Source organism: Amblyomma maculatum, chromosome 6 (assembly GCF_055883805.1).
Source record: "Amblyomma maculatum isolate TAMU_Amacu chromosome 6, ASM5588380v1, whole genome shotgun sequence".
NCBI classification, from domain to species: Eukaryota; Metazoa; Arthropoda; class Arachnida; order Ixodida; family Ixodidae; genus Amblyomma; species Amblyomma maculatum.
The window spans coordinates 74,097,715-74,125,685 of NC_139349.1; the positions used below are offsets into that span (position 1 = coordinate 74,097,715).

Sequence of the window (27,971 nt, forward strand, 5' to 3'; positions counted from 1 at the left end):
CATGTCTTTGCCGTTCACTGCGTAAATTAACCACTTTGTTGCCTGGTGTTTCTTTGCGTACTGCAGCAGAGCACCCAGTCAAGCCGTGAACCTTGTGCACAGCTCGTGTTTAGACTCAGGCCTTTCTGTACACAAATGAATTGTTGTATTGCCATCGTGCACTGATGACATTATTTCGAGTTGGGACTTCCTCTCTCAATACAACGCCGTTATCGACTGCCAACGCCCCGAGATTGATTGTTGTACTTTTCCTTAGGTTCCCGTGGGCGCCGTGGCACCTGTATGTGGAAAACTAAACTAAAACTAACTAAACTATGACAAAAGGATTCCCCCGCACCCTTTTGTCATCGTCATATTTTCTTGTAACCCTACACCCGATTTTGCCATCCTGTTCACCCCATCCGGCGTTTTTGCTTCCCGCAGTTTATTCTGCTCACTGTGACCCACTCTGTTACCAAAACTACTGTATCTAATTCGTTTTCTTCTCACTGTATCCTGATTGTTGCTAGCTTCCTCGGACGTGCCGATCCGGTCGTCTGCGCTCTTTTAATCTCATTTCCCTCTACGTCCGATGAACTGACGCTGAATGACTTCATCGCGCCTTTTTCTGCTTCTGATTCCATCACTTCATCGTATTAGCAACAAGGAGTGACGACATCACCAACATATTGGTTAGCGCTAACAGACAGAACAATAGAAATGCAAGACGAACGTGAGCGCTGACGACATCCTTGATCCTAGTCAATGAATCCAGTTTTTTACACTGCGGAACCAGTTTCATTCTTCCTTCGATGTTCAGCTGACATCCTTGGGCCGCAACGTGACTGCCACTCGTGCGATACACACCGTTGCTCACGCTCCAGTACGGTAACGCAGTTATCGTGTTTTCCGCGCCGGGCTTCGGGTCATCGAGGAGCAGGTCTACGATATACTAAGTAGCCATGTCGTTCAGCCGTCTATAAGCCCTTGGGCTTCCCCGGCTATCTAGGTCAAGAAGAAAGACGGATCTATTTGTTTCCGTGTCGATTATCGCCAACTAAACAAGATCTCTCATTAAGGTGTTTACCCACTTTCTCGGGTTCAATATGTCTTTGACTGGCTTCATGGCGCAGAATTCTTTTCATCGTTGAATTTGCGCTCCGAATAATGACAAGTTCCAGTAGCCCACACTGACCACCCGCAGAGAGCCTCACAAATGCTGTCTCCGAACTGCTTACTTGAATTCAACCTCATGCCATTGGGATTCTGTAACGCCCCGGCGACATTTGAGCATATGATGGATATGGTATTGCGCGGCTTCAAATGGAAGATTTGCCTTTGTTGCCTCGATGATTTCGTCTTTCCCGATTTCGCGAAGCCTTAATCCGCCTCGAGACCGTTCTGAAATGTTTCTCCGAGGCTGACCTACAACCTAATTCAAAGAACTGTCGCTTCGCCGCATGCCAATAGACTATTTTGAGTCCAAAGATGGCGTACCTCTTAATCAGCCAAACAGCGTGCTGTATAATATTTCCCGATGCCGAAAACTGCGAATGAACTTCACAGCTTTATTGGCCTCTGTTTCTATTTCCATCGGTTCATGCAGAATTTCTCGTAGATCCCTGCGCCACTGACCCGACTTCTTTACACTGGCCCGGCTCTGCCTGGAAAGTCTTTGGACTGCGACAACGCCTGCACCACCCATTTATTTGTGCTCTCATAAAGAAATACCTAACCGAAATAGATAGGGAGCCCGGATCAGCAAAGCTTTGCCGGGCTTAAGCCATTTTAGTATAAATGAAAAGCAGATAAACGCCTAACATAAAATAACGTAACGTAATGGCTTACACCATGCCTTTTGACCCCAACGCTCCCATTGAGGTGCACACAGATGCTAGTCTTGTTGACCTCGGCGCAGTGCTTACTCAACATCAAGTCGTGGTTCGTGAATATGTCGGCGCGTACGCTATCCGAACTCTAACAAAGCGGAGACCAACTACACTCTCACCAAAAAAGAGTGCCTGGCCATCGTCTAGGAACTTCACTCATTTTGTTTTTACTTATAGAGCCAACCATTTTCCGTTGTCACGGGCCATCACGCGTCATGCAGGTTATCATCCCTGAAGGATCCCTCCGCCTGCGTTGCTCGTTGGGATTCGCACCTCCAAGAATTTTTCATCCGCTTTATCGACATGTCTGGCCGCCAAGATGCAGGCGCAGGTGATCTTTCCCGTTCTTCTACAACCACGACCACATCAACCCCTCCGTCCTCGGAAGCCGATCTTGTCTTCTCTTTCTCTCGACCTCCTCGTATCCGAGTAGCGCAATGATCCCCTGGATCGCCTTTAGTCTTGCTTTATTGACACCGGTCCTCATCATCTGCACCCCGAGCACTGCGCCATTAACCACTCCATTTTGCCATTCGAGACAAGCTTTTATAACTTGGAACCTGAACTTTCCTGATGAGCAAAAACGGTTACTTATGGTTCTCTGTGCCTTGCGCAATGCGCGATGCCTTTTACCACAATCCTTGGAACGCTCGTGCCGCATTGTGCAATACGTACGAACGGCTTCGCATCCTAGACAACGAGAGCGGCATGTGCACTTTTACGAAACGCGTCCTATCCTGGAGCGCGTATTAACGCCGCAATTCTCTCCCGAGTCATTTTGCTCCTCCGTTGCAGCCAATCAATTGTCCCGGTAGATCCTTTGGCCGTGTTGGCATCGACTTGTATGCCCCCTTCCGTACATCGCCGCCGGCAATCGTTGGATAATTGTGGCTGGTGATTACCAGATAAGATATGCCGAAACCGTAGCGCTGCTGGCAGCCTCGATCGGAGATGAAGCGTATTTAAATCTTCACCGGTTCATCTTGCGCCACAGCGCACCTCGTTGTTAGGATCGGGCTCCTAGCAGCGGTTCGCGCGACTCCTGCAGCGGTCGAGTGGAGCCGAGCATATACCGTCGAACCCCTGACGCCCTTTTACAAGCCTCGGTGCTGATCCGCATGACACAAGAGCCCTAAGGAGACGCCTCGTCTCCGGACACGTCTGGACACGTTTGCCACATTCCTTGGCGCTTGAACCCCCTTCGGCGGTGGCGCAGAGGCGCGCCCTTCTCTCACTCTTACGCCATGGCAGATCTACGACGGTAAACCAGCACGCTCGCTATTGGGCCAAAGAGCCGCAGCGAACTGCTGCCTCCGGATTGGACAGCTCAAATGTCAATGGCTTCCTGGCTTACAAATGGAGATACAAATGGAGATGGACTGCCAGTTTTCGGGCGAGCCCGACGTGCGTATCCATCGAGAGGGGTGCTGCTCGCCCGGAGGGGACGTGGCTGAATCTCCCTGGCCGGCGCTGTGCGAAGACAGTCAAGGGTGACCAGTAGCTTTCGGCCCTCGTGCCGATGTTATTCTATCCTGCATCTTGCCTGTAAGTAATGTATAAAGTCACATTTTGTTCAACTCGTCTCGTGAAATCGGAGAATGGATACACGGATTACAATCGTGATCATGGTGTTCTCGCTCCGGTTTAGTCGGGCGTCGTCTTCGATGATGATCCAAGCGGCACCGACACCTCACTTCTAACACTGGTAGCAGCGGTGGCTTAGTGTAGCGGCCCCGGCGCTCCCCCACATCTAACGATGTGAGGTCTTGAGTGACAGCGGACGAGTTCTCTTATTCGAAGTACTTGAAGCTATTCTGACACAATATCATGTTATCCACCGTACCCCGAGTGTCTATCAACCGCAAACTAACGATCTCACTGAGTAATTCAACCAAACGGTCGGCGACATGATGTCTAAGTATATTATATCTGACCGCAACAACCAGGACGCTGTCCCTCCCTTCGTTATTTTGCTTACAATACCGCCACGCAGGCCACTACAGGATATTCGCCGTCCTTCCTTCTCCATGAATAGCAGCCCTCAAGCATATCGGACACAATGTTCCTTTCCCACCCTGACAGCTACGAATGTACGGCCGTTTCCCTGGCCGCAAAGCATGCTGAAGATTTCCGCCGCCTAGCCTGATCGTTCACTAGGGAGAACCAAATTCGTCAGCAAACTCGCACCCACACTCTCGACAAGATCTGCCCCTTTGAACCCGGCTCACTTGTTTGGTTGTGGGTTCCTGCAGGAAGCCAATACTTCTCCCGCAAACTGCTGGTCAAGTGACAAAGCCCGTACCGAGTTATTTAGCAGACGTCACAAGTCAACTACGTCGTCAAGCCTGATACACTTTCTTCCGATATGCGCTGCCAATTGCATGAGACTATTCACATTCAGCGCTTGAAGCCCTTTAACGACCCTTCCGTATTGTCCCCCCCCCCCCCCCCCTTCAGTCGCTAGATGGCTCTCCCTCCGCCCGGGGATGATTGTAGCTACGAAAATGACACAGTGGCAGCTTTGTGGCTTGTGAAGAACGAGGAGTCAGAAGCCGAGAGTGTGTGTTGGATTTGGCAAAGCGTGCTGGGCGCTGAAGACCATCGAACTCTGTTAATAAACACCCCTCTTATAACCAGCGTTTTATTCTTGCACTGAGAAATAAATTATAAGAGTCGTATTATTGTTGATGCCGTCTCACATGTGCAGTTCTACAGTGTTACATTTTTCATCTCTTATGCTTACTCGCATAATACTTCGGCGAATATCAGCTATTACATGGTATCGAGGACTACTGACCTGGAGGCTTCCTCGTGGGCAGTACTCTGTAACTAGGCAACAGTGAGGCGGCTCCTCGCAGATTCCGAGAAAGCGCACAATGTGATCGTGCTGTAAATCTTTCATCTGAAATATACAAACAAAATCACTTTAGATGGTGGTTGAGACAAAGGTTGTGTTTGCAGCTGCTAATTTTGTTAAAACATGGGATTGACTAAAATTTGATATTATATAACATAAATATGTTAAAATCCTCAGACTTCTCAACTGTTTAAAATTTTCATCAAGCTTTCGCCGAATACGTTGGTGCCACAGCGAAAGTTTACATATTCGTTACAGAGTTTTGCCAACAGAGCACACACAAAACAATTGTAATTTTTTCTTGGTATATTTGAAGTGCGTACCTGCAACAGACGCATTAAACAGTGGTGTATAAATAGGCCATAATATATATATGTAAGAAACGTACTCACGTTTTTCAATTCCATTAGGAGAGACCGAGTAATTTCCAATTTCATCTTGTTAAACGGTCTTATTGCAACCACCATTCCCTGTATAGGACAGGCATTTACCATGAACATTGCGCTCAGAAACTGCTCACTGACATGCGCTAAAAAGCTCTGTTTGTTTTTGTTTCTTACCTTATAGAAGCCTGTGCCGATAAACACTTGGCGGCGGTCACCGAAGAACATGGCTTCAGAAGAATTTGAGCTCTGCAATGGAGTCATAAAAAAAAAAAAAACAGATTTAAAAGACGTGAAATATGAATCGTCGAGCAACGCTCCAAGTGTAACATTAAAGATGATCACCCAGAAAGCAGGGAGCAGGGTAACGGAGAGATAAGGTTGTACACATGCCAAAGGAGGTAGCTCCTTAATTACCTAAACTTAATACCCAAAACTAGATGCTGCGGAGAAAGGCAAAGCCGAGACAATAATTAGGCAAGCATACAAAGCAGCCCTGGGGCTGCCGAACTACACTTTGACAGAAAGACTCATGGGTCTGGGAATACATAATACACTAAAGGAGCTCAAGGAGCTCAAGGAGGCTCACCTCACAATGCAAAAAGAACGGCTTAAGCACACTAAGGCAGGCAGAGCCATAATGGAGCGCCTAGATATAGGCGTGGAACTTCCATTCGACGACACGAAAACACAGCTACCCAAACTCCTTCGCAAGCGACTGACGATCAAATAACTACCAAAGAATATTCAACCCTCTTACCACGAAGGAAGGAGGAAAGCTAGGGCAATAGCTCTACACGAAAAATACGCAACGAGCGAAGGAGCTATCTATGTTGACGCGGCAGAATACGCAACAAGAGGAGCGTTCGCACTGGCGGTGGTGGACGTGCACGGGCGGCTACTGGCATCAGGGTCGGTAGTGACAAAATCTTCGGAAACCGCGGAAGAGGCAGCTGTTGCACTAGCCATAGCTAGCACCAACGCGGATACAATCTTCTCCGATTCTAAATTTGCTGTCCGTAGATTTACGGGGGGAATAATCTCAACTGCAGCGCAGAAAACAATGAAACTGACCAGGCAACAATACAGAGAAATTGAGGTGATATGGGTGCCGGCTCACTCGTGGAATCCGAGAAATGAGGCGGCCCACAACATGGCTCGAGGTTTCGTCAACCGAGTAGGTGGGTTCTTCGTATCCATGGGTTACTCCAGGGAGGGGGGGGGGGGGGGGAGGGGGGCATCTTTCACGATATCACCAGTCATTACAGATTGGAACGGCACAAATTTCCATCACCTGACAAAACGTTGGATAAGGCACAGGAGACCGCTTGGAGGAGGCTCCAGACGAGATCCTTTCTTAGCCCTTACCTATTAGCAAAAATGTACCCGGATGACTTTAACCCCGCGTGCAGGTTCTGAGGTGAAACAGCCACGTATGATCACATACTATGGCAATGTAAAGAAGAACCTCCACCGGAAGATCTAGTACAAATTCCTTCTCTTGAGCGATGGGAGGCCGCTCTGGTCAGCTCGGACCCGGCCTTGGCCATCGAGTGGGCCACTAAGGTCGCCGCCAGCCATGGACTGGAGGCCATCTAGAGCAGACCGTCGGCATCTGCAATTTGACGAAATAAATGTTTTCCAATCCAATTCCTGCTTGTTCGAGCACCTTACAAAAGTGTGTTGAAATTTGGGCTCCTCAAATACTAATGCACATTATTTTAAACTAAGGCACTCATTCGAGCTTAAATGCGTCAGCTTAAATGCTTCATGTTACGAAAACTTCAAGTACGTCTTTAAAAGCAGGCGCTAAATACCTGAAGTGTTAAAATAGAGGAAACTTATGATGATCTCATTGCGCTGATTTTGCAGTCATTAATTTAATTTACCATGTAGTTTTAAAAACGACATAAATGATGAAGTAAGGCTTTATAAGCATTGTTTAAACTGTTCTAAGTGTGATTTGTTGTTATGTGAATAAAAAAAAACATGTCTGTGCTTTCTGTAAATTTTATTTTGCACTTACGTTTACTATGTGAGTCATTATCCTACCGCGCTGGTTCAGTGATTAGTGCGCTGATTTGCTTATCCTGAAGATAAGCCTTCGATTCCAGCTGCGGCCGCCATGTTTTTATGGAGGTGAAACGCAAGTGCCTGTCTACGGTGTAGTAAAGGCACGGCCCTGGCAGGCTGTGGTAGCTGGCAGCTCACATGGCCGAGCACTGGCTGGACGTAGGGTTGCTTGACATTACGTTTGGCAGGAGCTGCCAACTCTGGCCCCTGCTTCGACATGGGCGGGTGATAACAGAATCAGTCTGCCAAGACTGTCCTTTTTTTTTTTCTGACAGCGCCCATCGCGCAAGCTTTTACTGCCGAAACGTTTGAGAGTCATCACGGGAATGTATGAATGAATGAAAAACCTTATTTAAAAAAAGGGAATTTTCCCGGTGTGGATGGGGCCGTCAGTCCAGGGCCCCAGTGGCCTTTGCCGTCTTGCGCGCTCTGTCGATCAGTTTGAGCTTGTCATCAGGCGTCGAGCAGGACAGCGCAGCCTCCCACTGCTCCGGTGTTGGTGTGGTGTTTATTGTCACTACGTGTGTGTTTTGACACGCCCATGTAACATGGTAGTGAGCATTTATTCTCATATGTTGTGGGATCGATTTTACTGAGTAGACTCAGGTTGGAGTAGCTGTCTGTAGCTGTCTCCAGGCAACCGACTGCTCTCTATTAAGGTATTCGTGGGGAGGTGGGTAGATCACCCTTAAGGCTCTTTGATCTTCAAGGATAGCTCCATAGCTTCTAGTGACTTCTGCCAGTTCCCCGTCATTGTGCGCTTCTTGGTTGGCATATGCTCGGGCATTTGTGTCGGCACGTTGGTCACCTTTGACAGTCTCATGGCCTGGTGCCCACGTTATGAAGCATCTTGAAAAGGTGATTTTTCTTTCCTTGAGTATGCGAATGGCCACAGTGGATATGTGTCCGCTGCGATACCTTCTGCTGGCTTCTGGCGAGTCTGTAATTATTTATATATTAGCCTCCTCGCCTTGGTGGATGATAGCGACAACGATCGCCGCTTCCTCAGCCTCGGGAATGTTGTTGCTCTTGATCGGGGCGCAGTTGATTTCCCTAAGCTGGTGATCAACCACCCTGGCTACAGCTCCGTATTGTTCTTTGTATGTGGTCGCGTCGAAGAACAATATTTTTTTTCCTGCGAAGCTTCTTTTGTGTGCCTCCGATCTTGCCTCTCTTCTGTCCTTGTGTATTTTCGGATGCCTGTTTTTCGGAATCGGGTTGACCTTAATGATCTGTCTTATCTCCTTCGGTATGCTCCCCGTGCTATTCATATATGTGCAAGCATCTCTCATGCCCAGTATATTCAGCGTGTTCCTTCCCGTTTGCTTCTGCATGAGTCTCATTTTCTGCGCGAGAAGGTGGGCCTCGATGTGCTCTTGCACTGTGTTGTTTATGCCCAGTTTGAGAATTTTTCCGTCGAGGTTTTGACCGGTAGTCAAAGAGCGCAGTTGTAGGCTTTCCTCGGGATTGCCCCCAGTTGTTCATTTTCCTGTTCGACCGGTGCAACAGCCATTCATTCAAGGAATCAAATTTTGCGACACGAAATGGACTATAAAATAAATGTTCATTAAGTCAAATTTCGCGGAGGACTAGAACATTAAGTGCTAGAATTACGTGGGAAGTGTAATCAGGCTTGCAGTTTTCCGCCTAACAGATCAAGCTCATAATTTTAAGTCATTTTTTACTGTATGGCGTAACGGCTGCTAAAAAAGTATTATCAGAACGCAAAATATTTGAATGCAAAAGCTTCGAAATGCCTATGTGCGCTACTTGTCTCTTGTTCCGCGTATGCGATCGCGCATACCAGCATGGTGGTTCTTCTCGACTTATCCGATAGATAGGACCACCTACACAAAATGGCAGCGCCCATTATAAAACGTTCCATGGGACCCCAATGAAAGTTCAAAGGTTTTTATTTTTTCGACAGAAATATTTAAAGAGCACTTCCGCAGTGGTCGCCAGCACACGCTATTGAATGCTTCTGCGATTTCTTGCATGATTTTTTGGTGTTTGAAAAGCCCTTCACATTGGGGAAAAGCAGGACAATATTCACTCTCTGTATCTTTTGCAGAGGCGTAATGACTACTAATACGCTCCCTCTTCTGTTCTTCCCGTTGTATTCATGGGCACGTAGCCTCTCGCTTTAAAGACTTCCTTTCCGACCTATATATTACATTTACCACAGGTCAGAGGCATTTTATATAAAACCTGTGCTGGTACCTTATTTTCGGTTTCCTGTACCTGAATAGAGTATAAAATGGCCTCTTTGTATACAAACAAAACATATACATATGGTTCAGCGCCGATGAAATTATAAATAATCTCTCTTTAGCTAAATGTAGTAGGTTGATTTTATATTGCATTGAAGCTTTTAGAGTTTTTAAATGTCCGTCATTTTGTTGATACAATATTAAATAGCGTGCCAGATCAATTGCCCTCAATCAGGCTGCGTACAGTGTTTTTTTAATTTGTCACCTCACTACTCATAGGCACTTCTCACGCATTAGCTTCCCAATAACTACAGCATATGCTTTCTTCATATGAAGTTAAATTTCTCACAGGACTACAGCAGCTGCATCTATTCTGTCAGCCTGTCAGGTATAAAATAGCTCCTTTCTCTTCATTATGCACATTCTAAGATAATCAAGCAAAAAAATTGCATAATTAGTGTCCACAAACCCCCTAAAGTATTATGTCCACGTGCAACTTAAATAAGCCTTTCTTTACGGTCAAAAAGATAGCTTGTAGCCAGATTATCTACTGTATATGCCGTCTCAGTAATCGAAGCGCTTGTCCAAAAAGAGCGAAGAGAGAAACCATGCAGAAAAAAAAAAAAAAGGTGACAGCTATACTTTAAAAACAGCGAGTTGCGCATAATATATCAAAAAACGGCACTGGGATTAAAAACAATGTATTTTCTGCCCCAAATAGGTTGAGTGAGCTACACTGACAAAGCATTTCAGGGAACACAAGGGCTGGTTGCAAAATCAGGCACTAGAAGTTGTTTGCAAAGTGCGTTTGCGTTGTAAATGATATAGAGGACAGAGAGGAAGAAGTTCAAACTAAAGGTCAGGTTGATATCACTAAAATGTGGATAACAAAAAAGTGCGAAAGTTTCTTTTCAAGAGGGAGCATGAAAATCAGAAAAGGAATGGTTGAAGCTTTGGAAATAGCGTGAGCTCGGGATGATTGCATAGGTCCTCTCTCAATTGCGCTGTCAGAAAAATGTTTTACCTTATATCGCGGTCTGGACGCTGGCCGATTAGAATGAAGCAAAGAAGAAATACCGATGTTCATAACACTGTGGTAAGAGCTTTCTAAGAAAGCCTAGCAAAAAGCCAAGGTTACAAATTTTCCTTCCTCGCCCAAGAGAAAATCAGTTGGAACCAAGTGCTTTGTGTGTCTGTCTTTTTATTTTTCCTCTTTATTTTGAACAATTTTGAGCGATTATGTTGCTCGATCTGAAGATGACATTATGAAAGGAAGATCGATTGAATGTCGCTAACGTTACTCCAGTATTTGGGAACGGAGGGCTAGTTTACTATACATCTTGATCCTTCTAAAGCTTTCGATTGAGTAAATCACTCCTTACTAATTAGAAAACTTGAATCTTATGGAGAATGAGTGTAAAAGAACTTAACTACCTGCGATAAACCAGAAAGTAGGTCTGCATTTTCGGTGTGAAATGACGTACACAGTAGTTCACGGTGTTCCACAGGGCTCACTGCTTGCTCCTTTGTTTTGTAGTATTTTTGTCAATGATTTGTCTGCTGCTATCGAAAGGGCACATACGCTTCAATATGCAGATGAAATTACATTTTAATTTATGTCTGATTCCGATCGAATTTATGTGCTGAGTTAAAATAATATATCCATAATGTTGAAATATAGTGCACTAGAAACAGCCTTATATTAAACTCGCCTGAGACAAAATCGGTTGGTTCGCTAGGAATTATATTTGTGTTGATTTTTGTTACTCTCTCCGCGATACAATCACCAAAAAAAGAGACCTGTATTCAGGATACTGGTGCTCAGAAGAACTCGTGCTTGAGATTTCATGAGCATGTTAACTATGTCATTGATTCTACCTCCTCAGTAAGGATCACGCGCACGGACTCAGTGATTTCCATTGTATGATACGTCTGTTTTGGTCCATTGTGCGCCCTAAGCTTGAATTTGCTCGGGTAATTTGGAAATACATTGACATTGTTCTTAAAGACAGAATCAAAAATGTTTAGCGCCGTTTCGTACGCATGTCCTATGACAGCTACGTCAGCCAGCTCTTGTATTACGAGTATAGAAGAAGGCTAAGAAAGTGCAACCTTGAAAATTTGTCAGCTAGGAGAAACAAACGAGATTTGATATTCTTTTATAAATCTATACATGCCCTGATAGATTGTTCTTACGTCTTTAAACCTTGTGTTTCAATGCAGCAACAAAGAGGCATCACTGCTATAACGCTCTTTTCCTTCTATTTCTGTCAAAGGTATGCTAGGCTAACCGGGTCATACAATTGTATTGTATAGCAGTTTGGTTAACCGAAATTATGATAATGTTATTGATTTTTCGCACCCACTCAAGATGAATTCCAATTTTGTTTCTAGTTATGAGTGTGTATTGTGGAGCAGGGCATTTGCTGTACATAGGCACGGTAAATAAATGAATAAACAAACAGTGTTCGCTCAGAAGTTGTTCAGACCGGCTTGATTGTTTTCCATCGTTCAGTGAGTAGACAAAACCTCTAAAAACGTAATAAAAGAATTCCCTCTTCACGCTGACATAGAGCTGGCAGTTTCGAGAGCATTGCAGAATCTGCAGTGGAGAAATGCGAAAGCCTGAGCGTTGCTACTGTACACGGCATATCGCCCGCCCTTCTCGAAAACAACCAGCGTTCCACTGAACGCATCGAAGTTCATTGGCTGCATACAATTTGTTTACAGGAAAGGAAAGGTGCAGTATATGTCACTCGCGGAATCTCGCTGACGCATCTTGCGGATAAATCTCGCCAAAGCGAGATGTTCATCATGAGCTTGGAAAGGATTTCGCCTTATTAATTGGTTCACAGAAAGAGAAAGGCGCAGTATCTGTCACACTTGTTTCTTTGGGCACCTGGCTTGTACGATAAAGTCCGAGATAAGTCCCGACTTAAAGGTGTCGTTAATAAGACCAGACGCTTCGGTTCGGCTCTTGCTCATCAGAGTGGCTTCCTTGAACACCACTTGAGGCATTTTGCTTTGTAATACAATCTTAAGCCGCAAAAAGCAATGGCATGGATCTTACGCAGCGCAATTGACGGAATATTTGCATTTTAAAACGGGGACTGGGCCAGCGCATCCCCGTATTTCCCTAATTTTTCTACTTAGGTACTTCGCGTCCTTATGTCTTAACCAAGACGGCACTACAGTCGTAATAGTGCAAGCGACTTATTGCAGTCAGAACTGAAGTCCAATCTCGACTCCAGTCTTATGCGGCCATGCTAGCGGCCTATCCCTCAGACTGTTAAGTCTAGACTTAGCTAAGATAGTCTTGGTATTTTTTCGTGCAAGCAGGCCCTGTGAAGTCGTTGGGTACCATGGGGTCCACAAGCTGAAGACTGGATTTTTCGCATAATGGTGCTAGTAAAGCTTCCGTTTTCAAATTCCCTCTTCACGCTGACACTATGCTGACATTTTCATAATATTCATAGTCATCATGTGTTATCACTAACAAGGCACGAGGTGTACTACGGAATGAGGCAGTCCAAAACGTAGAAGATCGCATACGAATGTCAGTCAATGTTCATCATCATCACCAGCCTGACTAAATCGATAACAAGGTAAATTCCACTCCCATACTTTTTCAAGTAATCCGGTCCTATGCCAGTTGTATCCATTTGCAACCAGCAAACTTCCTAATCTCACCCGGCCACCTAATTTTCTGCCCCCTGCTGCTACGCTTGCATCCCTTTGGAATCTAAAATCTTACCTTTACGGCCGCCGGTTATTTTTCCTTCGCACTGCATGACCTCCCTATGCTGATTTCATCTTCGTGATTACTACTCGAATGTAATTTGCTTGCGTTTGTTCTCTGACCCCTTCAGCACGCTTCCTATCTCTTAACGTTACGTCTACGATATTTCCGCTCCACAGATGGCTGCGTGGGCCTCAAATTAAGTTGATCTCCTTTCGTTTGGGGGCGTCATGTAAGCAGCAGTTCTTGGTGGAGCCATCAAGTTGTTCTTTGGCAAATGTAGATATTATGGCAAATAAAATTAACTAGTCATAGAGGATGAAAGAGACAAGTGGGGCGTACATGAGGCTTGGTTAATGCCGACTTGATCAGTTTTCCTTGAAGTCAGTAAAGGAAATTGAGGCTATTTTGCGCTTTTAAATGCCTCCCAAGAGACACGTGCTTCACTAACGCAAGAAATTTACGAGTTGACGCAAGTTGCCATTGTTGACTTTTGTTTCTTCCTAATTATATAATTAATCAGTACGAAAATAATGAAAATGGTATTAGATTCTAGAAAAGGAAATGCTAAATTTTGTAAATTCGAGAAGATGAAAACACTAGAATCCAGGCGGAAGAGGGCAGGCATTGATTACGAAACCGTTTCCATGAACAAAAAACGCCACTGACAACGACCAACACCGAAACCCTAAAGGCTGAAATATATACATTTGTCCTGTTAGACCTCACTACACCAGAAAAAATAGAGGCGAAAAGGGTGAAGTACTCACAACTCGAACAAACATTACTAATTGTTTTCTCTTTAAGTGGAGACCGAACAATTACACATGAACAATGTTTTAAGGACCTTATGCATTCACCGTTTGGAGAGAGCGTATAGCTTTCTAAAACAGCCATTTCCACATGATGATGTTTATTACAGAGCATTGAAATGTGATAAATATGTTCCCCATAGCAATGCGTACAATCTGCGATGATCATCGGTGCTCTACGATTCTCACTGTACTATTTTGTTGCTGTCAAGATAACTTATTATTTTGTTTTGGCAGCCGAACATAGTTTGAAAGAACGGAACCTCTAGTAAGTGCATGCATTATAGCTTGGAGAGACACTTGTTATTGCATTGCGATATTACCGAACCGTAAACACTTAAATATCTTTCTCTGCTGAAACGAGCCTAGTTTGTGCTTATGCTGCCTGCTGCTGCCCTACGTATGTGACTGTAGTTTTCCGGTTATTACTGCCGCACATTTAAGGATACGTCAACTAAATGCACATGTGTTACGGCCGACCATATTTACGCTCTATGTTTGTCTTGTGATAAGTGAGTGTCAACACCGAGCGGATAGGCGGAACAACTACAGGCGTCTTCGTTAGAAATGCGTGTCTAAATATTTAAGAAGCATCGGTTTTGTCTAAAGTCGAAGTAGAAAAATATACCTCCAGATCATAATATTCATTGTTCGCTTCAAATTCGCTTCTAACTGTTCGCCTCTGCCACCAATCCTAGGTTAGCGGCAGTGACATAAGACATCTATGTAACAACGTTGCCACATTCCTATTGCCACTCCAGCCAAAAAAAAAAAAAAAAAACACGAACGCTTGGCTGTGGTAATTAGCTATTAGTCTCATTTATTTAAAGAGCATCTCATATAGCAGTCGAGACTTGATGCGCGTAGTTGAAACTGTTCGCCATTTGGTTATACATAAGGAAAAAAGATGAATTGTTGAAATGTTGGTTGGTTTGTGGGTTTAACGTCCGAAAGCAACTCAGGCTATGAGAGACATGTTCTTTAAACTCCGTTACATAACATTTTATAATTTGGGCTACTGTTTTAAGCCCTAGGTCGGTCTGAACATGGGTAGTGACGAAAATGTGCGTCAGAGAAGCTAGACATGCGTTTAATTGAACTGACTTTGTGCTCTACCAATGTTCAACTACTGCAGTCAAAGTTCCCAGCTCGACTTGTGTGTTTTCCCACAGCTACAAGGAGATACACGAAAAACTAGTACACGGTTCAAGCTTATTTTATTCCCGTTTTAGCAGTGAGTGTGTGTTATATTTCCGAGCTTAAGTTACGTTATCCACAAATCAACTAGCCCCTATAACTAAATCGCTAGATGAAATCGCTTAACTGCATTACAGCCTCTGATCCCCATGAGAAATGCCTTATTACCGGCTCTGAAGTTAGCACTACACAGCCGAAAAAAAAAAAAAAGTATGGAGTGTCAGCCCACCGGACGCACACCAAAGCTAGAAATCTGCGGCAGCTGGAGCCAACGAATCTCTCATTTCGCTCTCACTGGAAGCTCAAAAGGACCGCCCGCGTCGGCCGGTGCAAAGCGATAATTGGAAGCATGCACACGAAAAATGGAGGAAGAAAGGGAAGGCTCCACTCGACTCACAGCCAGGCTGGCCCTCGTCAGGCTCATGCGGGAACCGAATTTCTTGAAGTGGCCTGGCGGCGAGCTTGAAATCTCCTCCCATCGGATCTTCCACGTCATCGAGGCCAGCTCCGCCTCGAGTTTGAAGTGTCTGCGAGTGCACAGAATCCCGGGTCGACGAGAGTCGAGGTTAGGAGAGAAGACGACTGTCCAGAGGCCGCTATAGCGCGACGTTACCGCATATTTTCCCAGAAATAATTCATTCATTCATTCATTCATTCATTCATTCATTCATTCATTCATTAATTCATTCATTCATTCATTCATTCATTCATTCATTCATTCATTCATTCATTCATTCATTCATTGTTGTTCTTGTTACATGTACTAATAAATAATTGATTATTTTCCTGGTTATTTCTTTGTACGCTCAATTTTTATTGCTTATCACAATCATACATATTCTTGTTAGCTGTCGTTGAATTATATTTAAATTGTAGGAAAAATGTCTGCTTTATTTTTAACCACGATGCAAAAAGGGCCGTACCTTTTTTTTTTTCTATATCCGCATGATGATAAAAAGCGCGCGCACCATAAAGTGTTCTTTATTTGGCAATTAGTGGAGTAAATATATCTTCATTGCATTCTTTTTAATTCTCCGAGTATGCCAGAGTTGGTCACTTCTCCACTTCGAATGCGAATTTTTCGCAATGAACAGAGGCCTCTAAAACACGTCAGGGTAATGTGGGTGTCAAATTTGGCGCCATGTGCGAAAGACGAATATAAGACATGCTTTCATAAAATCTGAAATCAGGAGCACTCTCGCTTCGTCAGTCTGGTTGGAAAGTCAAATATGTATTTGGAGTATCATATTTCCGTACTATCACACAGCGGTTCTCGCACAAAGCATCTTTTTCACGGTCTGAGCCAGACGCGTGGTCCCTCGCTGATACAAAAGTGGTTCAACTTGCGCGCGCTGCGTTTCTCGCAGCCACGGTTGTTTGGCATACGGCATGCCCTCTGTTCGCAGAGATAGCCAAGGCGCAGAGACCGTGACATTTTCAGACGAGCTCTCAGTGTCGCAATAGTACCGCACAGCTACGCAATGCGTTCGATCTCGCAGCTACGTTGTTGCATCTATAGAGAGCAAGCACAATGTTCTTTTGTGCCTTTAAATGGAATATGCCTGTGACGGAAAGGTTCCTGCAACTCTTACATGGGCAGTGCGGCTCAATGCAAGTTTGGTTAACTGATGGACAAAGCCTCAATATCGGAAGCCATTATGGCTGCCTTCGTATTGCATTCATAATGCTGGGCAAGGATGTTCACGCCGAAATGGCGTAGTTAGTTAATCATTCCATAACGACGCGTAATTCAAAACAATTTGCAGGTTTTAGGCATTGTAGTCAACCTGGCAAAGTGCAGTATGGAAGGTAAAGGGCACCCGCATGTGCTGGAGACTCAAGTAATCACGAAGCCTCAGTGTCAAGCTGCGTATGCAGGCATAGAAGCCTTATACATGCCGGATCAAGGAATGACGAAATGAAGCTCTGTAAAAGAAACTGCGCGCGGATCCGATGGCTCAGTTGCTAGGGCACTAGACTGCAAAGAGGAGTGCCTGGATTTTATCCGGGCTGCAGGATCGCAGGAATCGGAAAGTCTTTCATGGGACGAACCCTAGTAGGTCGAAACAATCCGGAGCCTTCTGATGCGGGGTTCCTTACCGCGTGAGTGACTTCGAGGTCTTAATCCTCATAAAACAAAACTAAACAAAATTTGACGTCAAGGGGGAATTGAGATTGACCTTAATTGATACATTATTTCGATAAAGGCTCCGATTTCGTGGAAATGAAGTAGTTGTTAAGGCATAAGAGGCCATAAACGTAAAATTTCGGTGTCGGAATTGAGACACAGCATTACTCTTTGAAACCTTGAAACCTTTCACGGTATTCAAGGATTCGAATCCATACTGGCGTTTCGTAATGCATGGCAACAATTTTTTTATACCGGTATACGAAACAACTGAGTCGACTATTCGAGCTTCGGCTTCTCCTCAGTGCACCTCAAAAGTGTTGAGACGCTCAGTGATGATGTCCCGGAGGATGGCGCTTTAATATCCACAGCCTTTGCCGACACCGTGTTGTGTGTCGGACGCCGTAAAGCAGCGCTTCAAGTGCTTTGCTTTCTGTGGAGTTGGCTTTATTTCTGCAAAGCAAGCTTTTCTGTTTTGCAAATGCACCGCATCCATACATAACGTTATCGTACACCCCCACCTGGCCCTGCGCACTGTGGTAAGCATGAAGGCGGTCCTAGTTTCAGCCAGCAACTGCGGTACCATTTAAAAGCTAGCCCAAAGATGTATGACTTGCAGCAGGTTAATCAGCAAACAAGTGTGGAGAAAATAGCGGAATTATACAATAAATGGATACCAAAAGCCACTGAAAAGAAACCCATAGGGGATTTTCTTAATTTGATGTTGGCAAATGTTAAACAGAGAGAGAAAAAAGAAAATCAAAATGTAGCGCAAATTGTTCATCTTATTTATTTCAAAATTCACATGACAGTTGCAAAATAAAATTAAATTAAAATTGCACAGAACTTTATAGCCCACTTTTCAGTAATAACTATACATGGTTCCATATGCCAGCCTTTTTTTTTTTTTTGCAGGAACGACCTGCAGGAAACTGGATGTACATTGCATCAGACCACAAGAACTGGGATACAATACTGCCATTTATACGTTTGTCTTCAACACTACAACACATGAGATGACCGGCTACAGCACGTTTTTTTCTTCTCTATGCCCGTGATACTAGGTATTCCCTCGACACCAAGAAATTATTATTTTTTCTCGTGATCCTCCTGATGTTTTCAATGATTGACAGTATGATGTTAACCATGACACAGTTCTTTGGCATTCCATACCTCCTACAGTTTTCAGAAAAAAAGAAACTAGCATGCAGGTAAACAAAATCAGTTGAGCGAAGATTGAGCATACTTCTAAGGTTTCGACATAAAGAAAACTTATTCGAAATTAGAAGAAACACAACAACTCCGCCTCGGCAGTGTCCGGCCAATGTCCAGGAGGGATTGTCATAGCGGCTGATGCTAGGCAGAGAATATAAAATTTCGCCTGGATAGATATGGCTCGTCTTGCGCTCAGGCAGTCATCGGCCCTTGTCATGTACTGTTGATCATTATTTTTTAATTAAAATGCACAGTAGCATTGATCACACTTTGGCCATGAACAAGCGTTTTGCCAAGTCTTAGGCAACCACCTGAGGCTCAGAAAATGATAACACGATAAATTGCTGTACAATTCCTTCCATTTGCCTCAATTGGCCAACAAAACTTGCTTGTTTTGCCTGTCGCAGGCGCCTGGTGTCTTTGTATAACTAAGAGAGCTAATCGTGACAGGTAGTGTTGGCAGTTTTCGCGTAAAGTCGGAATTAGCCTTATTAGTTGGCTTTCGCCAATACCTCTATCTGAGGCCCTGTTTGAATGATTCCTGTTGCAGTGTTGCATAAGACCAATCTTCCCTAATAGCATAAAGAGTGTTTTTGACCCTGTTTTCTGCTCAGTTCTGGAGCCCTCAAAGTGCGCGATACTGAGGCATATTCCAGTAGATCGTTCATTCTCCTCTCGTTGCCCAGGAGTCGCTTAATGCACGCTCACAAAAAACGTAGATAATTTTGGCAGTAATATAATATCGTGCGTAGCAGTGTTGCTCAGGTCTTGCTCTTCTCTCACTTAGCATTTTGTAGTTGGCTGCAATGAATCATGCATATGTCACAAATTAAATATCCGCTTCAATTAATTGGCCGCGCGACTGGAACGTTATACGGCCAGTCTTGCCGTTGCCTCGGCAACGCGTTGTTACGTCATTGTTATGCAGACCCTATGGATAGCACCGCGTTGCTATGCAGCTGCTCCACACGAAAGACAATATTTTGTTACAAGTGTCAGCCTCCTGATAAGTGATTTCGCACTAAAAGGAAATAGTTCGCTTCACCCCTACCAACAACATTGACATATAAAAGCGAAGTCGAACAGTGACTCTTGTGCATGCATACCGGCGTACAGACATTGTTCGCGCAGACGCGATAAAGCATTATCTGAGTTGGGTGGCAAAGCTCGTGTAACGTAAGAGTGAAGCATAGACGGCTGAAGTGCAGAGAAGTGATGCACCACTAGCTGCCCTGGGAGGTTGTGGGCATTTGGAACACTCAGTGACGATAGATATAACCGGGATTCTTGGGCAAGAAGGTAAGCCGCCGTGTTAACAGCTACCGTGACGTGAGATAGTTCCTACAGGAAGAAAACTGTAAGTTTGTGATTTGGCTTCTTGAGCCAGGTTAGAGGTCTGGCACACTATTTAATAACGGCAGTCCCTCGCCAAGGTTCTCTTGAGCACATTTGGAGTCAGGCAGGATGAGGACGGTGTGTGGCTTACAGAAATACGTTTTATCGACTCTTCAATGACCCGTGAGAAGGCCAACTTTGCTACACTTCGCCCATTTAAAAACTCGCATGCGAATGATTTCGAGGCATGTTCAGGGCAACTCGTGCTAGACACGGGCACAGCAGAGAATAAGACTAACTCAAAAACTTGCTTCCATTATTTGTCTCATTTGGTTGCCAAAACCTGTATCTTGTCTCCTTTCTTCCTTGAGCATCACAAGACTGGACACATTTCTGAAGTGAAGCTATGTACCTCAATCTTGATTTCACTTCCGCGTCATGATATCGCGCTTTCACCCAGGAATAGTCATGCCCACCGACAAACAGTGCTTGGTAGCACCGACACTTTTTACTGACTCATTCATTTTTCTCCTTCCAAGAGATTTGTTCATCAGAACGTTCTAGCTAACAGCTAAAGTGAAGCAGCTACCCAGACTTTCCTGTTAATCAAATCACAATCATTGCTAGTTTCCCGAAAAGCTGCAGAAACCTTCTGAAATGTGTAAAACCTAACCTGCACTGAGTGCAATGTTTTTCTTGACTCCGCTCCGCGTATGAAACCGACGCGGCCGCACCGCCATCTTGCACCATGAGGGACGCGAAAAAAGGTCGGAATAAGGACTAGTTCACCGGCGCGGCTGCATGCTTTTCAGGCGCGGGAAAATTCGTGAGTGAAAAGGCTCCAGACGAATCTGGCCTTACGCGTCGGGATAAAAATCGTCGCGCATACCAAAGCCGTATCCATCAAGCCATTTCTAATAAAGAGACGGCAGTCTCCTGCTTCACCAGTCACCTGTACATATTTCATAAAATTTTCTGGGAGCAAGAATATATCTTCCTGGCCACATGGCACAAAAGAGCGGGGAGAAGAGGCGATTGTTGCGATATAAGTGTGCTGGACGTCAATCAGTGTTAGGCTACACACAACACACACTAGTAGGTTAAATGCCTAGACTTGCACGTGTAGGGAAGTTTTCTTTTTCTTGCAGCTCATGCTTTATGTATAAGGCATGCTGCCGTGCCACCAGACGTACAACATATCGTGCGTTGTGCCCGTAATGCTGCTAGTTTGGCAGCATGGTCGCCTACATTTGGCATAAAACGAGAAGTTGTGGGACAAAAAATGCGCCACGGAGGGCAAACTTTAATATAGGCGACGCTATGAATGGTGGGATGGTTAGACCAAGCAAAATATCTGCATTCGCAGTACGACAATCTGCAATACTTTCTCTTGCTTCGATCTCTCTTCGCCTTTTTTTCACATTCACTTCTGCAAATATTTCGCAACTCTATAGATACCATCGAATATCTCAAATGGCGTCGCTCTGGAAAATTTAGACTACAAAGAAAAGTGGAACCACGTGGCATATAGGCAAAATAAAAAAGATAACAGGAGCGTTGCGTAAACTGCACTGAAAAACGTCAGTTCCTCCTTTTCGTGGTGCACGAAAAAGGAGCTTACTATTGCTGCCAGTCCTGCTTCTGTGGCTTTCGCGGTCTTTCGATCGGCATCTGCCACCTGTGATTATGCACGGACGCGGAAAAAATGCAACATGGCGGGTTTCCGATGGTGGGCCCCGCGTTCGCGAGACAAGCAGCAGAACCGCGCAAAGGCAGACTTGTCGCCTAGCGTAGTTCGCGACGAGCTGTCGCATCGCGTTGGCGAGCAAACGTGACGTTAAATCAGCGACGAGGAGAAAGGAGCCAGCATGTCAAAGCCGCAGTGAGAAATGTCGCACTATCGGGCAGAAGAGTATGGCGAAACTGTCGTAAAAACTGGCCATGCTCTGTCATACACTGGTCGTGCTCTGCCTAGCAGCGACGACGGTGATGAAGGGGAAGCCATAGCCCCCAGGCGGCGGTTTCCACAAGTGCTCGGTTGTAGCACGCTTCGGAGCCAGTCAGATGGCTAGGGAAGTGGTACAGTCTCATGGGTGTTGCTTAATTAACGAAGTATCCAGTGCCTGTCAACAATTTGTGACTGCTAATGAGCACATCACTTCACATTGGGACACAGCACGTTCTTCAGACTCAAAGCTCAGTTTGCATGTTCTGGAAGAAAAAAGAACTGTGGTATGCAGCTTTGCGATGTAAACCGAAATGAATACTAATGTACAGAATGTTTCAGCGCGTCCTGAAAAATTCAGAAATTATATACTCCATATTAGAAAACAAAATATTTGCGGACAAACTCTCAGCCTCCGTAATGAAACTTCGAAAAATTTCTAAATTATTCAAGTTATTAGCTAGAATATGCTATTTCACTGCTGTAGTTAATGCGGTTCGGTTTTCAGTGCCAATCGGGAATTTCGACGCCTGCGAGGCGTTTTTTAAGCTACAAAAAAATGCAGCTGTTAAAGCCCTTCAAGTCTTCGACGCGAAAGTTCGCGGCACTTTCCTTTCGCACAAAACCGAAAGTGAGGGAAATATACTGGTGCCACCGTGACTGGTGCACACAGAGCAAGGTATAAATGCGGCGTCCGGTGATGCCGTGTTGCTGCGTCTACAGCGCTCATTTCGAACCCCGTGCGAACAGCAAGGGTTCCTGAGCCACGTCATGTACTACATTCTTTTTCTTTTCAGCTTGGTGCTAGAAAGGTCAGCCATTACCAACTGCGTGTTGTACAGCCTCGTCCAATTGTAGCTATAACACGGTTACTGCTTTCGAAGCGTCATTGCGTCCGACCCGGCCATGCAATAAAGCTATGTGGCAGGCGATTGAAGTAGCATGCCCGGGTCCCTATGTGCTTGCATCACTTTGCATCAATATATGCCTGCGTCAGACGCGGTGTTGCTTTGAAAGCAGTGACCGTGTTATAGCTAGAAGTGGTTGACCCTGTACGTCGTGAGAGCGGCCGAGCGAAATAATGTGCGTGGTACGGTAGAGTAGAGCAGTGGAGCAGGAAGTTCGTATTTTGCACCGTATTATCGCTGCAGCTCGTGATCAACGGACCTCCCTTCTGGCCTAAGCTTCATGGCTTGTCTAATGCAAATAATTTCGATGTTCTGGTAAAAAAGCACTCATTGTTCTTGCTCTGCAACGCTTCCGTAAATAAGATTTTATTAGCTTAAAAAACTGATAGAACATTGCCTTGCCGACGGCCTCGAAGTTCCCGTTACACTGACCCCCGAACTTATTAAGTTGAGAAGTTTAGTCACTATTATTCAACTTGTGTTTTGAGCAGAATTGTTCTGCAGCAAAGTATAAATACATCCGCTGCGGGTGGGAACTGTGTTTTCGTCCGGGCCTAGACCCAAGCGAAAGTCCCCTGTTTTATATTCGACCGTGTCTGTAGTGTTTCTTGGGAGTGTTTGGACAAAATTCCTTTTAAAAAAAAGTCTCTGTTATAACGTTTTCAAAGGCCTGCACTACCGTGATAGAAAGAAATGCGAATAGCGGTGCTCATGGACAAGTTCAGCTCAACCACCATGCCGGCCGCCATCACAGGTATAGGCGCGCTCATTCGTTCCGCGACCATCTTGTTTTCTTTCACGTTCGTTTTGCCACGAGAGCGCCACATTGGTTCTTTATGGCGACTTGCGCGGCGCTGTTTCGCTAGCGGCAACGGCTGTGCCCCATGCGGGTCATTAATGTTGCTTCCGTCAGCGCGCTCGCTTCAACCACCTGGGCCACAGCCGCTGCCACCAGCGAAACAGCGCAAAGCATCTCGCGACCTCTGTAAAGAATGAATGCCGCGCTCCCGTAGCAAAAAGAGAAAACTAACGTAAAAGAAAGCAGAAGCAAAACTATCGAGAACCACATGAGCGGGCCTATCTCTGATGGCAACAGGCAGACCGCCTTAACAAGCACTCCGCAGTTCGCATTTATTTCCAATACAGGAGTACTTTAAATTCAACTCAACGATCTGTACCATCACGAAATAACAAATGCAGAGTCTCTTGCATATTCATGCGCTTACCATATCCAGCATTTTGTAATCACCCGTCGGACGCTGATACCCATCGATCTGTTTACAAAGAGAGTATTGCAGTCCCATAGAGACAGATCAACATAAGCACGAGCCGCTCTGAACCATCCATTTGACTAATGTCGCACGTATTGTTGCTGGCATACATTTTCAGTGTTGGTTGTACCGAAAACCACCAAACAGATCATCATTTTTGCCCGAATGTACTGTTCTAAGTTTTGAAGTAACATCTGATGGCTTTGCTTACTGTATCTATCTAATCTGACAACTTTGTTATCTACCCAATCCTTGGAAAATTTGAACTTCTTTAGGCAGTCTTTATCTCTGCCAGTTTTGTGTCTATAGTACCATCACTGAAGAGGGTGATATTGAAGGTATCTTTATACATTTACTTAGGAACGCAGTAATAATGTGTGATTGCATATCAAGGAAGAAACATGGCATATTGCCTCCATATCTTACTTGTAAACCTCTTAACTGTTCAAAATCAATGCTTCGCGGCGAGATGGCGCACTTGAGATTGCCTTCAGCAACCAAATTAATCGTTAGCTTAACAAATTTTCTGAATAAAGGCGAGACCTCGATGGAACTTCGCAAGCTCTCTTTTTGCCCGTATTGCGGTCAAGGCTTTCTCCGATATCAAATAAGTGAGACTGTGCCTTGTTCATAACGGATGCCATCTATTTCCCAAGCTTCGTCTTTTTTTTTTTCCAAGCACGGGAATGCTACGGCTTCAGCGGATGCCCCTAGAGACTCCCGAAGAAGCCACACACCACCGACATACGGAAGGTTCCGCAGGGCAAACCACACTCAAGGGCTTCACCCAGCGATCAATTCGGAAAATGACCAGCCTCAGAAGAAAAACAAAACGCGAAGCGGATAACGAAACTGCTTCCCGAGGAGAACGAAGAATGACGGCGTTCGTCTCACAAACAAAGTGCACAAACAAGCCTCGTAGCACGAGCGCATAAAGCAAATAGTTTTTCACCGTTTGCCCGTTCCATCCGAGCCCATTTGCTTGATTTACCGATTCAAGATACAGGTTAGACTGGACGCGTCGCAAATGTTCTTGCTTTCACCGTTTTTTTTTTTTTTTTACGCTTTCTCTGCGGCATTCTTGTGCTTACTGCGAAGAAAACCACGCATTAGCAGCGTTTTCAAAAGGCTCGTACTTATCACCGTGGCCACGCCAAGATAGTCATTGCCTCGCCTGTTTCGCAGGTATGCCGTGAGAGGATGAATCGCTTGGACGGTGGCCAGCAGCGAGAAACCGCGAGAATACCAGAGAAAACAAGATTCCATTAGCGCATTTTTCTCCGAAATTAGAAACCGCAGGACGTCCCGATCTCAGGGATGTAAGTGGCGCCGCTTACGACGCGGATATTTGCCGACGGCGCGAAAGACACGGAACGATGGAAAGGCCCGTTGTATTTATTACTTCGCGGCGCTTCTCAGACCCACGTTCCTTCCGAGCTGTGTTCATATTGACGAAGCGTGTATCACCTTCTTTATACTTGGCCCTTTCGTCGCCGCTCCCTGCCTGACAGAGAAGCACTTGACCGTGATGAATATTGCATGCTCTCTCGTATCGACCTGGGAGAAGCCGCCGCGGGGACGCGTCACCTGTGGGCAGGAAATAATAAAGCCACCCAGCGCAGACAGAAACAAGCATCCTGCCCCTGGTGTCATGGGAACTTTGCGTGCTTTTGCGCCTTTTCAAGCTCCGACCGTGCTCAACAGAGGTGACATCCGAACATAATATATGGAAGGCGCGTGCCCACAAAGCGGGTACGGCAGCGTCCTTATATTGGTTCTGCATCCAATTTGGTTCTTGGACGGACAAATCCGATTGAAGCGACGCACCTCCGTGTCGCTAACGGCAGTTATATTCATTGTGATGGTTTCACGCTCGGAGAAACAGCTAAACAATGAGTAACGGAATAAGCGGAAGACCAGAATGCTCGGGCTTGGGTTCCGCGGATGGCAAAGAATAAAAATAGAAGAAAAGTAAAGTCCAAGGTAGGCAGACATGAGGGAAATGGTAAAAGCTAAGCCAGCATAGAAAAGAAGAAACTCTTCAGTCTCACTATAAGCCTTCGATAATTGCGTACTCAACGAGCTTAAGTCCAACTGAGTGTGAAGTTCGAAACGCTTAGCTCGTTTAGATAAAAGGCATGACATTCTACATGCGCGTAAACAAGCCAGCATAACGAGAAATTATATTTCGCTTTTAATATTGCCTTTCATGTCTGTTTTGAAACTGCGCCTACTTTCGCCATCAAGAAACCAGGATAAGGAGAAATACCTTTAATCCGATGAAATGCTTTTCGCCGTCTTTAATAAAGGATCTCATGTCCAGAAATTTGCCTAAAAGAAGAATGTTTATCAAAGGAGACTTTCGTACGGTACCTAAGTGCGTGCTTGAGCACAGGAGTACAATTAAGGTTAGACCTGACTCTAGCCAAGTGATCGCTTGCTTGCCTTGTTTGAAAAGACAGCCTTGTTTATTATTTGTTCTCTAGGACAGTTAAAGAATTATTGCTGTACTTGCTTTGCACGCATTTACTATGGCCAGTATCTCTGCACGGTGTGTTGATTTGGATCTCATAGACAAGGCTGGAAGCTTTTGTATGCCTCAGTTGTCAGCAAGATGAATAATTGGTGCTACAGAAGCAAGTAGCCTGGAGAAACTTGGTAGAACCACTGGTGGTTTTCCAGTCACCGAATTGGAAAATCAGTTCTAATGCATTGTTGGAATGCTGGGGCGCAGTCTGCCGAATCTGCCGAAGCCAACCATGGCTGCAGTTGGACGCTGGTAGAGCTTCTTACATATCGTACCAGGGAAACTACGGCTTTTTGCCGGCCGGTGTTAACTGTCAAAAAAGTGCTAGTCTAGTTTGAAATCTGACGTTTACATCACCAAGGCTTAACGAGAGTGTCATAAACATGGCGACGTGTACCACGCGACCTCTCGTTACTTTCGATGACTGTCTCGCCTGAGGTCGTATTTCTTTTTCATGGCATACCGCGCAAACAAATTAAGATTGAGCACCTAAATGTAAGCTAATTTCTGTAATAACAGCCAAGTTTCCCTCGATCCTATATTTTATATTCATTGTTTTCGGTCCCTTTCTAAGCACATATTGCTTCTTCCGTCAAATTTCTCACAATCAACTTCTGATGCTCCTCCTTGGTACAATGCTTTCTTAGTCCTCTATCTCACAAGCTGTACTCGGAAGCATTCTGACGGCATAACGTACGCGGTCGACTACACGCCTGATTGCCTAATCTCTGCTTGGTATGAACAAGAAATCTTCTCTGGTTATCTTTCTACTAGCTTTTCCCTTTCTCTACGTTCAGTGAATATGCTGAAGAAGAAGAATCCTACATGTCCAAGTGCAGCGTATAATTTTAGCAAATACTAGATTCAATTAGAACCATTAGAGTCCACCTATGAAACAAGTCCCTCAATTCGCCACTCTTGTCTCGACTCTCAAGGTTTTTATGAGTTGTGATTGTGCAATTTTTGCCCTTCTTACTAGAACCAGAGCTCCGACAACATATATGAGGGCATTTCTGGCTCTTCCTTTGCCCATTGCTCTCGCAGCTAGTAGCTAGTAGCTGTCGTATCTGTAAGCTAAGGGGTGTCAACCTCAATAGTTGCGGCATTCATTCATACAACAGAAGCAGCACATTGCCCCAAGTGCCTGTTGACCGATGAGAATATGTACCAGCGTATAGGGCCTAGACGCTTTTCAGTTATGAGAGCTCCTCTTGTGCCTGGAACCAAAACGTGCACGCCACCTTTTATAACGATAATTGTGGTATTGGTGTGCCATGGAGGTAAAAACGCTGTCATCGGAGTCTTCGTCAGAACACGTAGTTGTAAAATGTGCTGTAGCCAAAGCCCCCTTTGCATTAGAGCTTCTGAGTGACATGATAGACACCTCACAAATCAAGGCGATAGTCCTCGGTGATCTAGGACTCGGCAAGCCAGATAGATAAGGAAGAAATCAAATTTTGGGATTATTTTGGCACACTTTCATATACACAAGAAATATCACCT

General features: G+C 45.0%; 1 protein-coding gene and 1 pseudogene across 1 annotated transcript in view; both read right to left on the reverse strand.

Annotated features, from left to right (window-relative positions):
* Positions 1–27,971, reverse strand: part of LOC146186017 (atrial natriuretic peptide receptor 1-like) — a 199,133-nt gene that overhangs the window by 44,855 nt on the left and 126,307 nt on the right. The window contains exons 8-11 of the mRNA XM_084607972.1: positions 15,537–15,666; positions 5,286–5,357; positions 5,118–5,195; positions 4,666–4,770 (exon numbers count right to left, since the gene is read on the reverse strand). Coding sequence (XP_084464098.1) covers positions 4,666–4,770; positions 5,118–5,195; positions 5,286–5,357; positions 15,537–15,666 — 385 coding nt within the window. The remainder of the gene's footprint in view (positions 1–4,665; positions 4,771–5,117; positions 5,196–5,285; positions 5,358–15,536; positions 15,667–27,971) is intronic.
* On the reverse strand, positions 7,571–8,473 carry LOC146186018 (uncharacterized; annotated as a pseudogene).